Genomic DNA, 14,456 nt, shown 5'->3' with positions numbered 1-14,456 from the left:
GCAAGGATGCTCATAGAACACACTCTACCCCAATCAGCAAAGAGCATCATTCTGCACCCAACCCAGTCCAGAATGTGGATTGAAAAGAGATGAGAAAAAGATGACAAAAAAAAAAAGAAAAAAAAAAAAAGAAAAAGATGACACTGGGGACAATGTAAAGTAATTCAACCTAAAAAGAACATTTTGGGGGTGGGGGAGAGATAAATTAGGACTCTGGGATTAACATATACACACTACTATATATAAGATAGATAAACAACAAGGACCTACTGTATAGCACAGGGAACTATATTCAATATCTTTTAATAACCTATAATGGAAAAGAATCTGAAAAAGAATATATATATATATATAACTGAATCAGTTTGCTGTACACCTGAAACTAACACAGTGTTGTAAACTAACTATACTTCAAAAAAATGGTTAAAAATTTTTTTAAATAAAATAAAACCAACATTTTGTAGCAAAAGCATAAGGATAAAACCCAGATCTTATAAGAGAGCTAGAACATTTCAATCACTACCTCAATGGCTTTCATCAGGCTGGGGGTTGGAGGTGTGTAGAGATGGATTGCTGAGCTAACAGCTGGGCAATTATTTCAAAGTCGGCCAGGTGGACCTGACATTTCAAAACTTGACATTATAATTAAACTAATTTCTTATCACCATGACCTCACTTCAGGAAACAGATGTTTAACTCAATTCGCTAGAAGTTATTGTCTTCACTCCCTGGGGACATTTAGTTCTTTATGTTTTTTAAGTTACTTCCCGTTAAAGCCTTAGCTTCCTCTTTGCAACAACCAATAGCTTCTCATATTCTGAAAAAAATACTGAAGATGCAAAGTAAGCCTGCCCACTGAGGGGAGGCATATCTTTAGAAGAAGCTACCAAAGAAAGGTGATAGAGCTCTTGACCAATGAGATTGCTCTTCATCCTCCAACCCCAGGACAAGTAATAAGCAGCAGAGAACCAATATGAAAATAGATACTAAAAATAGCCACATTCAAACAGTACCCCTCTTCTTTCTTTAGAGCTGTGCTTCTCAACTGAAGGAATTTTCCCCCCAAGTGGCAATGTCAATGTCTGGAGACATTTTAAGTTGTCACAACTGGCAGAAAGTTGGGGTGCTACTGGCATCTAGTAGGTGAGGCCAAGGATGCTGCTTTACCTCCTATACAGGACAACCTCTCAACAAAGAAGTATCCGAAACATCAATAGTGCTGAGAAACCATCTTGAAGCCACTTAGTTTGAAGCGTGTGAGATATAAGAATATGCCAATCCTGTGGAAAAGCTGTTTCTCTTGTTCTGTAACAGAGAGATGAACATTCTGATACAGAATTCCAAAACTGGAAAGAACCTTAAGGATTATCTATTCCAAGCACAGCTGGAGAATCTAAGGCCCGGGGAGGTCAAGTCATTTACCCAAGTTCATAGAAGAAATCATCAGCTGGACTGGAATGAGAATCATCTTTCTACACCCCAAATGTGTGTTATACATAGTAGATGCTCAAAAATAGTCCCTAAATTGATATCCTATTCTTCAGGGGTTCTTTTCTCTTCTCCCACACACATTCTCTGCTGCTGGAAAGCCCAAGGCCTGAGCTTGTGTGTGAAGGCTCATCCACACCCCTTCCCAGCCACGTTCCTCTTCCTCAGAGGAAGCCCAGGAGTGGAGGAGAGCGAAGAACAAGAAGCCAGGCAGAACTCATTTTTCACTTGTTTGAAGGGGAGCTCGTGCTTTTCACACAGGCAGAGAGAGGCTTTACACAAAACCTTCCGAGTCAGCAAATGAACTCTTGTACAAGACCACAGACGTGTGAACTTCTTCCTTCCACGACGGTGTGCAGCTTTCCCAACACATCAGAGGAGCCCCAACCAATGGCAAACAGGTGGAAAACCAGCGAGAGTTTAACTGAATCACAACCGTATCCAAAAGCTAGAGAACTTTCATCTCTATAGAAAGAGCAGAATAGAAATGAATTCTGGGACCAAAATACAGATGGTTAGTCCAGGGACACGCAGAATGTTAATCATCAAAACAGCCCTGGCTTAAGGGAGCAGAGCAAAAAGTGGAGATTTGCCCTTTCAAAAGAAGATATTCACTATGTTTCAAAAGCCAGGTGTTTCAGAATTGGGTATAATGAGGTACGGGTCGGAAGGTATGGTGCAAGTGGGCGGCGCAAAGATGCCAGCCGTGTGGATAGAAAGTTCCTGCAAAGGGGACATTACGCAGAGGAACTCAGAGCAGGTCTCTTGGGGAAAAAAAATCGCGGCTTCGAAAGAGCCAAAGCAAGGTTCTTCAAATTAGACAAACCTGTTTCAGCAGGAACAAGGGGAGCTTCTAAAAGTGTTGCAAGGTTATGATTAATCTCTACAGCAGCTGAGGACAGTGTCTAAATATTTACTCCCAGCCCACAAAAAGGCTAAAGGACTGCTATTTCAGCCTCCCGTTTTACACTCCCTGCTCCATTTCCCCTAAAATGGTGGGGAACCTCCTGCGGAAAGGGCAGAATACCAGCTCTGCGACTGGCTCCAGCTTTCAAGGTGGTACAGATGCCAGAGCACACAAAAGAGATGGTGCCCAGAAGCAACTGCCACAGAGCAACCTTGAGATTCACCTGCTCGGCTTCCTGCAACGTCACAGAGCTTCAAATATCTGAGTTAAGAGTACGAGGGTGACTTTCAAAAAACTAAACAAGATTATGATCTGAACACGCATAACTAAATAGCGTTCACGACGGAGACACAGACACTATGTACCCGATGCTGTGCTTTAGCTAACAGGAAAACACGGGACTCAGTCCCTCTCCTCATGGAATTCACAGTCTAAGGAAAGCTTTGTAAAACAAAAACAAAACACAGTGGCTCTTATTCCCCTTTCCACCAATGTGGGGCTTCTAATCCTCCTTCTCAGTGGACTGAGTTTAAGTGAAGGAGGCCTGTACGAACAACATAAGATGCTGATCAACGGCCCAACAGTATTTCCACATACCAAGTATATAACGTGGAAATTGCACGTGAGATATAAGAATATATCTTGGCCCATCTTGCTGTGATCACGTCCCATACATCTGTTCCTTACGGTCAAGCCTGGATTCTCCCCAGCTCTCTGTGCTCCTTGTCTCAAATGTCCACTGCCATGAGGCAGTTCAAAATGAACTGCCCCCACGGCAAGGCCATCCCTACATGGGCTCAACCCAGAGGACTCCCTGACAACTCCTTAAAATTAGAGGGCCCACATAACTACTCAACTCTGAACACATAAATAACCCATTAGTCTCACAGCAACACAAAAATTCACAATGTCTCATTATCTTATAACACTGAAAAATTAAGACCCAAGGGTCCAACAATTGGGCAAGAGTTAAGCAATGATATATTCAAACAATGGAATACAATAAAGGCATTTAAATGTTTTTAATGTCATGAAAAATGCTTATGATAAATGTTAAGCAAAACAATAATGATACAAAATTATAATAGTATAAGCTGAAATAAAAAATGGGTGATAAGGATTATATGAAATACCTTCTGCATCATACTTTTTCATACTTTCCAATGATTTTCATCACAAATATGAATAACTTTCATAATGAGAAAAAATAAAGTTTTTGTTCTTTAAAGAAAAGCATTTAATGATGTTTAGCTAATAAGCACAACTGGTCTGGGAGTCTGTTCCTATGGTAACAAATTTTTTTTTTTTTCTTTTTGGTCATCCAGCATGTGGGATCTTAGTTCCACGACTGGGGATCAAACCCCCACCCCCTGCAGTGGAAGCGAGGAGTCTTAACCACTGGACCGCCAAGGAAGTCCCTTTTTTCCCCTTATATGCATAACAAGTCTAATGAAACTGAGCCTTATTTTTACTCTGCCCTTGATTTGAGTCACTTGTGCCTGGTGCCTATTCACAGACTAGGCTCAAAACCAAGTCAGAATGCTCAGAGGAGGTGATTTGGAATCTTCCTGATTCCAATGTTGTATTTAATGATGCTTCCTTTCTCTCACATAAAAGCTAGTAACGTTAATAATAGCACTCACACTCTACGAAAGACCTTTGCTCAAAATTCTCCTCGGTCTGAAACAGTTCCTCCAACCCAACCCCTCACATCTACCTTCAGAGAGACAAAGTCCCCAGTCCTTACAGCTATTATTTCAATAAAAATGCTTTCAGCACAGCAGAAGAGCCTGAATCTTTTCTTTCTTTCTTTTTCAAATCAGCCGTCACACAAACTGGTTTCCATTAGGTCCGTTGTTGCCAGCTATTTTGAACACAAGCATCATGATAAGAACAGGGAGTTTCCTTCCTATTTCTCATCAGAGGGCTTGGGTCAGTTATAACCCAAGTGGTAAAGTATCAACAAGAAAAGACACCAATGCCCCTTCCCTCACCAGCATATGATATTACCAGTTCACATGGAAAATTCTGTACGAAATTATTTTTTGAAGGCATTAGAACAAAAACCGTCTAAACAATATTAAGACAAAGTTTTTAACTCAAGGCTTGAAACACTAGAGATCTCATTTCTAAATACACACACACACACAGAGGGGACTCACACTAAGACAAGAAAAGAGGAAGAAGTTAAAATTTACTCCGTGTGCACTTCAGGAAGTAACATTGTAGGATTAACATGTAAACTCACATCTAAAGGTATAAGCTCTGAGATAGAGGCATGGGGATTTATGGTCTTCCCATCACTAGCAACTGCTGTGAAAGACAGTATGGCTATTTGCAATAGAGGAAAAGAAAAGGTGCTCTATTTTTTCACATCTCTGTGCTGGGACAGGCTTATCAGCTACAGCTGACAGTAGGTCTCTCTTCCTCCTGTATTTGCTCTACTATTTTCAACACATGATAAAATGAGTAAGTTACACATTTGTTTTTTGGGTGAGGAGAAATGACATGAAGCCTGAGGGATCCAGTTCTCATTGTTTCCGATTAAGACATTTCTTTTTGAAAGTTTTGACTTGAAATTAAATAAGGATCAACAGAGCATTTTCCAAGTGGGCTTATGAAGTCCAGTACTTTCTAAATAAACCATATCCTACAGGTATGTAAAAATCAAACCAGAATACCCGTAGGAAATATACAAATGGGAAAAAGAGGGCTACAGTCAACAAAAATGGTCAGAAAACTACTTAACGTTACTTGAAAATGAAAACGAGCAGCAATAATAAAATCCCAGCAATATGTTACAAAGGTGGGATTCCAGGGCGTTTCAGCCACACAGGAGGGAGCATGGGGGTCAAGGGGAGTGGTGGACAAACTGAAGACAACCTCCAGGGCAACCTTACACTGATGGATGGCCACAGATGAAGGCAGATTTGGCTCATCTCTGGGGTTTTTCACTGGGAAGGGACCTGCAGTTCAGCCATCAATGGACCAGCATCCACAAAGCCTGTGGGGAAATATAGGATCCAGAAGAGTGGGGTAGGGAAGGAGAAAGTTTGGAAAATGGAAAAGTCAAATAGTGAAGTCAAAAGTAGTGAAATACTGTAATTGTTAAACATGAGGCTTCAAAAACGCATAGATGTACCTCTTAAGGTAAAATGGACTGCATGGGAACAACTGGTACTCTGGGAAGCAGGCTGATACGCTTTTTACAATACCAAATTACATTTCAATCACATCTGCGAATTATAGGAGTACCTGCTAAGAGGAAATTAATTTTTGGAGAAAACAGAAAAAGAATGAAACCTATGCAATTTTTTTTTTTTTTTTTTTTTTTTTTTACCATTGGTAACTTTACTCAATGAAGGTTCCTTATCCATAGCTTCTGTGGAAAATAACAGCCTAAAGCAAACATACTCACACTCCACTGAAAACCCTTGTTGGCCTAGTTCCACCAATTCCATTAACGTGGCAGGCGCCCAAAGGCAGGTGACCTGATTGACAAAAAAAGCACTTCTAGAAAGTGCTAAACTTGTATCACGTAACTCATTAAACACTTTATAATCAAGGAGAAAACTAGTAGCCATACTTGAGAAGCTTTGTCTTTAAATGGAGCAGCAGCAACCTTCCAAATAAGACAAAATACTTTTTATTTTTCAGGTTCAGTATAGAAGATAGTATGTCCAGTGATCTTACCTCTCTCACCCAGTGGTAACCGGACTGAATCAGGGGGCGGGCGGCACGGGCAAACAGATCAAACTATTTAAAAAAATACGTGGCACAAGGAAAACTTCCTTAACTATCAAGGAAAGTCTAATCTGTACCAGGTTTTAAGGCTGCAATCCTCAAAACTCTCTTTGTACATCTTAAGTGTTACTTTGTTACTCAAAGCTTTTAGTTGTAGATGGGACAAGCTCAGTGCATACACATCATGCTTAAGGCTTCCCAGAATTAACAGGGTGGGAACTTATTTTCTGAGTAACCAAACGATAAATTGTCCTGGTGGAGACCAAAAGTCAAATACAGATTCCACAGAATCCGCACATCCTAATTATATAGGCAATGCCTATATAAAACTTACATTACTTGTTACACGACTATACAAAGTTACATTACTTCCCAGGACTAATTACTGTTCTGGCAACAGTTAAGATCCTAGATCCTTTTGAAGCACAAGAGGTTATCTGCCTGAAAACCCTTCTTATTGCTTGTCCAAAATAACTGTTTACTTACAAGGAGAAAGAATTACATCTTGGAGATTTAAGTGCCTTTGTGCCTTTGCCTGTCTCAGCTTGGATCCTCCCCTTGCTCTACACTATCACAGGGAACTACATCTCCCAGGCTCCCTTGCCAACTGATTTATGAGTAAGTTCCACCAATGGGAGGCACTGACGAGGAAAGGCAGGAGAAGGAGGGAAGCCAGGGTAATGCTCTCTATCTTACTTGGTCCGAGTTCCAGCTGCCACCAGACAGCTCTTCTTTCCAGGCTTCTAGCTCACAGCAGATGGCTCAGGCTTCTAGCCTTTGGTGACACCAGCACCTTCTAATTTCCTTAGGGGCCTGGGAGCTCCCAGGTGTTGCCAATCTCTGGGTTGTCTCACCACCCCATTGACCTTCTTGGCTCTTGTATCACCTATGGAAACTATTCCATATTAAATTCCCTCTGCTTGTACTACCTACAGTGCTTTCTGTTTCTCTGAAGGGTCCCTACCTTTAAAATATATTTTAAAACTTAGATTTCCTAAGAATTACACAAACATTCAGATAACTCATAAAGGACTTCTTCTAATAAGAAACAAAGGATTTATACTGTTCAAACAAATACTTACTGAGAGCCTGACCTGTGCCAACCATTGTTCTAGGTGCCAGGAATACTATAGTGAACAAAACAGGCACAAACCCCCTGCCCTCATGGAGCTTACATTCTAGTGGATGTGTTAACTGTAGCAAGTTACAATTTTAAGAAGTTAACTAGCAGAGGAATATTTCTTTAACAATAGAGGAATTTGGTAAAAGTGAATTAACTTTAAGGGGCTCTACTCTACATAGACTTGGTTCCTACCTTTTCAGTGTGGTATGCTGAACTGTCACACTCCAGGAGCCAACACAGAACTTCTTCAAAGTTAGTATCTACTTAAACTGGCCACTGGCTCAGACAGAAGTATAACTGTGGTAAGGATTTACGCAGACACAATGACAAAAGTTAGGCACTGTATGCTTAGAATGTAAAACACATTTGTGTTTTATGCAGATTCTTGTTGGGCGTCTTTTTCACAGGGGATATCATTTGGAGGAATTGAGTCTGAGTCCACTTAATAAGTCACTTTATCTCTTCCTTATGGCACAGGTAGCTTTCAACATAACATACAAAGCCAGCTGCAATGTTCATAATGAGTAACGTGTTGTGGTCTCCAGCTGCATGACATTATTTCCAAGATGGAATTTTCAGGCAGAACAGAAACCGACAATGACTCATGTGGTGAACAGTAATATAGACAGCTGTGCCCAAGAAAGCTGCCACCTACATACCATAATGACATCAGATGAAAAATGCAGAAAGAAGGAAATTTCCTGATTTATTTAAAAGCAATAGATTTGTTGAAAGGTATACTGAGAGATGTGGCTGCGACTGCCTGTTTACACATCCTAAGCACTGAACAACCAAGGGCACACTCAAACATTCAACACTCTTAGACTGCTTGAGTATGAGAGCGTGCTCAGCCCCAAAATTCAACGTCATCAACTCCAGAAATGGCACGACATCTACTGCTGACATTTCACTAGACTTCTCTAAGATAGTTTAATGTACTCATGAGGGTACACTTCCATGGAGATCTAGTGGGCACAATACTCAGACCTTCCTTACTACTCAGCAGTTAGAGAACATTTCATGTTTGCAATATTTATAATTCCATTTGAGTAGCAGGTGGGCTTCCAATACTAGGGGCTTCTTACACAACAGGGAGTCTAAAGCATATTCGTAATCTCAATGCCATACAGCAAGTCAACTACAGAGCTAGAATTTTAACCTTATGAGTCTCTGCCTACCTTATCCCTTGCCAATCCCCAACATGTAGTGAGAATATACTAAATAATCTCACACACACACACACGGTACAGCACATCTTGGCTACTGCACATTCTGCTTCCTCTGCCTGGAATGCCCTAAATTCACCTGACAAAGTCATGCTTATCATTCAAGACATAGCCTACTCGTCTCTCTGAGCCATGACTTCCTAGGCAGACTTTCTTGCTGTCTTCAATGCTTTCATCTCTCCCTGTACACAATCCTACAATGATAATTACTACATTACATCATGTATCTGCTTACACATCTGCTTGCCCATTAGACTATAAAATCCTTGAAACCAAAGGCCCTATCTTTTAATCTACATGTCTTGGTACAGTGTCTGGCACAAAGCAGGTGCTTAAGAACTATTTTCTGAATGAATATATATAGTGTGGGATTGTACTCTCAGGCTTGCAAAGAGTTCTTAAAAGATAAGGCATTTTGTACTATCTATCCCACTGCCACTGGATAATGGCAAGGAGAACGAATAGGAAAGTATCTCCCAGGGAACAGGTTTAACAAGTTAATATTAAAAGACAACCTAGTATGTACATAATAATTAAATGTTGAAATTTATGAACTACTTTTATGAATTTAGATAATTTTTAAATATTGTTAAAATTTGTTGAACTAAAGAGTAATGTAAATAAAATAATTCATGTTTCAAATGGGAAAAAAAAAGACAACCTAATGGGGACTTTTATAAATTACTTTCAGTAAAACTGTGTCAACCTGACTACAACCGTCAGAGTTAAGGTAAAAAGCCAGAAAGTTATTTGATTTTGGCTGGAGAAGGGTATTTAACAACCAGAGATGGAAGGAAAATTCCTTCTGTTGTCCAGATCTGATGCAATTAAAAAAAATCTCTTAAGAGGTGCCACAGATACAGCTAAAATAATTAAAAATTGATAGGAATGTTCATTTCTAAGGAATGATATTTAACAAGCAATGATTTAGCTATTGACAGAAAACAAAAGTAAAGCAAAGCTAGAGATTAATTTACCAGAGTTAAAATTTGGGACTAATATTAAAAAAAAAATGTCTACAGAAAGATTCCCTGGTCTAACCTTTCATACCGCTTTGAAGAGTCAGGAAACATCCAGACATCCTCAAGGATACCATAAAGTCCTATAGGAAATGGTTTTGGCTTAAAAACTCGGTGGTTTTTTATTTGGTGAGTTATTCAGTGAGTCATTCTAACTGTGGCTTCCAGTAACTAGAGTATTTAAGGGAATAAAGTCTGAAAGTGAAATGAATAAAATCAAGATAAAATAAACAAGTTCAGCAATGGTAATAATAAATAATGCCTACGTTTGTGTAACACTTTAGTTTACGACGCATTTTTATTTTTCAAATGAGGAAAATTAAACTGAGAAAGGTAGTGTGCTGAAGGTCACAAAGCTAAAATAATCAGAGTAATGGAGTTTAACTGTATGTTCCAACATCAAAAGTCTACAGCTCTGATTCTTTGCCACCTGAAAGGTGAGCCTACCTGTGCTATGGATGGGCCTAGGACACTTTCTAAGATGACTTCAATGAGAGTAACTGTTTCCAAATCACTTACGCATATCTTTCAACTTAATACCCTGAAAGAATGGGGACGCTCTTTAATGTGCATGGAGAGGGAACCTCCATGCCCTCCACGTTATACTGTGGACTGAAAAATGCCAGGTGCCATGAACTGTGGGCAACATGCTACTATTTGCATAAAAACACTGAAAAGAAATATATTTAAATGTAGTTTTTTTGTCCATGCATATACTATCTCTTAAAAGTCACATAAGAAATTACTAACAGTGGTAACTTGCAGAAGCACTGGAAAATGGTGGCTAAGGGATCAGGGACAGGAACACAACTTTTCACTGTACATATTCCCTTTTGAACTTTTTGAATTTTGAACCACATGAAAGTGGTTTTGCAAAGAGTGAATTGAAATTTAAGAATACATAATGGGAGTTGGAACAAAGGCAACGGTTAGGTGATTCAAAGTGAAACATTTCAGAAATGGGATGTAGCAGAAGAACAGAGAAGTAAAAAGGTATTACAAAGTTTTTGTCAGACTCCAGAATTCCATGTGGTATTTCACAGTTAGAAGTAAGTATTCCTCAAGACCATCAAACTTCTTCCATTCTAATTCTTTGCTCATTAAACAGCTCTCAATTTTTCACTAACCTTGATACTGAGAAAGGAGTGTCCCAACAGTGTATACAAGTATTCAGGTCATCAGAAAGGTAGATCCTTTCATCGTAAATAAGATAGTGTCCAGTTTAAACAAGTCTTTTGTTGTTCCGCGGCATGTGGGATCTTCCTGGACCAGGGCTCAAACCCGTGTCCCCTGCATTGGCAGGCAGATTCTTAACCACTGTGCCACCAGGGAAGTCCTAAACCAGTCTTTGACGAGGTTGATTAGGGGTTATTCCAGGCACACTGATAAAATATGCAACTGCAGAGCTAAAGACTAAACCTTAGACCAGTATAACCCCACCAAGGGTCTATCCAAAAATGGGACCTGGCCTCAACTAGATGGAATTAACCATTAACATATCTGAAATTTCCAGTATGTTTGTCCTCTGTTCTTCCACAACTTAAGTCAGTCTAAAATTTTACCCTAAAGGTCACAATAACTTAAGGGTTTTGGGTGATGAAACCACATCTTTCAGCCTAAAGCAAGTCACAGCATTTTTTTAAAGGCAATACCAAAGCAGCCTCCGTTCCCACACAGAAATTATTTCAGTGCCTTAGAGGTACCGGAAACTGGTGAGTCTTACACTCAAGAGAGTTAAAAAACCCCAGGACCAACAAAACTTGTACTATATAAAGAGAACACATGTTTATTCTCTATTCTGATGTTCAAATTACATATCTAAAGATAATATCATTCTTAAATCAGTTTAAGATTTTTTAAAAAAAGATTTATTGCCAGAGTTATTTTGGAACATTACAAAAATACCTGCTCAAAGGTCTGCAGTTCAGGGCTACATCATCTGATTTTATATTAATGGATTAGCAAGCAGTCACTCACCAGGTCCTATACAATTAAGCTGTCAGTTTTCTAAGGAAGAAAGGACATGAGACCTACAGATAAATACTCAAGTACAAACCTCATTTTAGCTTACAGCTTTAAAATTCCTCCTCCCACTAAGTGTATTATTATTATTTATTTTTACCAGAGCTTAACAGCTAACTTAATCTACAGATGCAAGTGTCTCTTCCTTCCATGGTCTGACATTTGTCCACATGATGATTACAACAACTAAAATCAGGAAAAAGGAGAGGGAAAATGAGTAAAAGGAGTTCAAAGAGTGGAAGGGGCTAGTTAATTCACAAACTGGATAAACTGAGGCCACAACAAATGTCTTAACTGAAAGATGACTGACTGACACATTGTCATCTCCTTTTTAATACAATGGCCGAGTCACTGAAGCCACCAAGCCAAAATGTAAAGCTAATTTGTGAAAAGAAATTGTTTCAGAAACCAGAATTCTACTATCAAGAGCAGTTAATAAAGTTTACAAACCAGCAGTTACTAGCTCTCATTAAGAATGAATTGACTAATGTTTTATTACCTGATCCCCAGTAATTCTGTTGATAAAGAGCAACGGAAAATTTGGAGGAAGAAGTGATGAATCAACCTCTCTTCCATATGTTATGTTTTATAGGAATATGAGTAAGTATAAGAGTGGTATGCAAAATAGGGGATGGGGGTGGTACTAATCATCAGAATGGCATCTGACTCCCCAAATGTAGCCATGCTCACTCCAGTGGGTTGCTTCACTGTGACTCAAGATCTGTCAACTGAGGACACAAGGGAATTTGAGTAAAACCAAGAGATAGACTCTTAAATTTTAAACCGAATCTTCCAATAGATCTAGCACAAGATCTCACAAGAGTCAACTATAAGAAATTAACTTACTCAACGTAAATTGATTCTAAAGTACTTTTTAAAATGAATTATTGCCAATGCAAAAATTCAGGAGAGAAGTCTGGGGACCTGCTTTCCTAATGGCAAATGCCATTTATCCACTGGTAAAGGGTACTAAAATATAATACGAGGTGTCCAAATTAAAGTTTCTGTCTCCTGTTCTCCTTAAACAACCTTACTTCTCGGACTTCGCTGGTGGCGCAGTGGTTAAGAATCCGCCTGTCAATGCAGGCAACACGGGTTCGAGCCCTGGTCTGGGAAGATCCCACATGCCATGGAGCAACTAAGCCTGTGCACCTCAACTACTGAGGCTGCGCTCTAGAGCCCGCGAGCCACAACTGCTGAGCCCGTGTGCCACAACTACTGAAGCTCACGTGCCTAGAGAACGTGCTCCCAGCAAGAGAAGCCACCACAATGAGAAGCCCGCGCACCGCAACGAAGAGTAGCCCCAGCTTGCCGCAACCGGAGAAAAGCCCGTGTGCAGCAATGAAGACCCAACGCAGCCAAAATTAAAAACAAAAAACAAAAACAAAACCTTACTTCTCTAAAATAAAAGGTAATTAAGTGAAAGCGTCAATCAAGCATATACTTCCTTTCTCAATATTGATAAATATAAATACATTTGAACCTTTGTTATGTACTATACGCCCAACATGCTATATGGCAAACAATCCAGGCAAATTCACTGCATTATGAACAAAAGTAAATTAACAATAGCTCCCAAAATATATCCCTTTCTACCCAAACCAAAAAGAATTTTCCCAACTTCTCCAATTTATATTCCAAAGAATTCAGAAAGAAAATAAGGAAACAAAATATTTATAATCTATCAATTTCGAGTGCAAATATTTCACTAATAACCAAGCTTTCGTAGCATACTGATCTGTAATTGTATCAAATCATGAATCTTTGAGGGCACAGAAAACAAAGACTAAATGGCTCTGCCAATCTACAATGGTCATATTTCATCTTTAGAAGGGTGATGGCCATGAAAGCAACAAATTCGATGTATCCCTTGCTTCCTCCTCCGCACTGATTAAACCAATCCTGCACTACAGACAGTCTGCTAGTTTCTGCCACCACACACACATCAGGCCTCCAACACACTCCACAAGCCAGGGCTAGGCTGTCTAGAAGTCCGCACTGTGTCACTGCATAAGGCAGTTCCCCCCTCCACACATCCAGAAAGAGGAAAGCCACCTAAGCGCTCTGTCAGATCTCAGCAAGGCTGTAAAATGACAGATGGAACTGCTAACCAAATAGCAGGCAGCGACGCTCACCACCTTTAAAAATCATTTAAGCAGTTTTCCTCCCCGTCATCTCGCTTCTCCCCGCCCCCACCCCCACCCTCGCGCGCACCACCGCAGTTCGCCCCCAGCTTTGCAAGCGGAAGGCTGCGAGCTCTGGGCTGTCTCTGGACTGACAGTCGGCCCAGAACTCATTCAGAGCCCTGAAATACAGACATTCTCACCTGCACACACCACGCCACTTCCACCCACACCACCACCGCCCCACCCCCCAACCACACACACTCGCCCTCCCAATCTCTCCCCACACCAATCCCGGCGCCGCAGAACACCTAGCAGCCTCATCAGCAACGGTAGCACGCGTTACCATTTAGATGATCCGGGCCACCTAAGCTCCAGAGACCGCCCCCTCACCACACAGGCCGCCTCCCCCGCGCCGCCCGGAGGCTGGACCCCTCGCCCGCCAGGAGGGATGCGCTACCTTTAGACTGGCAGTCCGCACAAAACTTGTTATCCTCCTCCAGCAGCAGGTTGGCTAGGACCGCCTGGTACCGATCCACGTCCTTCACCGATTTGCCCGTCATGGCCAGGGTGCCGGCGGGGGCAGAGGGCGACGCACCCTCCTCGCCCCCAGAAACCCCTGCCTCAGTCCAGAGGTGAGGACTCCTGGTCCCCCGCCCAGGGGCACCTCCTGAGCGGGGAAGAGCCCTCTCCCACCGCCCGGCCCGGCACCCCTTCTCGGGTCAGCCGCGCCCGCCCCCCACTCTGCAGCCCCTCAGCGCGGCGCCCCCTGGCGGGCTTAGGGAAAGACCCGGGTCCCGACGA

General features: G+C 41.1%; 1 protein-coding gene across 1 annotated transcript in view; it reads right to left on the bottom strand.

Annotated features, from left to right (window-relative positions):
* SMAP2 (small ArfGAP2) overlaps positions 1 to 14,215 on the bottom strand; it is a 46,083-nt gene extending 31,868 nt beyond the window's left edge. The window contains exon 1 of the mRNA XM_065883591.1: positions 14,113 to 14,215. Coding sequence (XP_065739663.1) covers positions 14,113 to 14,215 — 103 coding nt within the window. The remainder of the gene's footprint in view (positions 1 to 14,112) is intronic.
* Between the last annotated feature and the right edge of the window lie 241 nt (positions 14,216 to 14,456).

The sequence above is a fragment of the Phocoena phocoena genome, chromosome 1 (genome assembly GCF_963924675.1).
Source record: "Phocoena phocoena chromosome 1, mPhoPho1.1, whole genome shotgun sequence".
NCBI lineage: Eukaryota > Metazoa > Chordata > Mammalia > Artiodactyla > Phocoenidae > Phocoena > Phocoena phocoena.
This window is presented reverse-complemented; position numbering and strand designations above follow the sequence as displayed.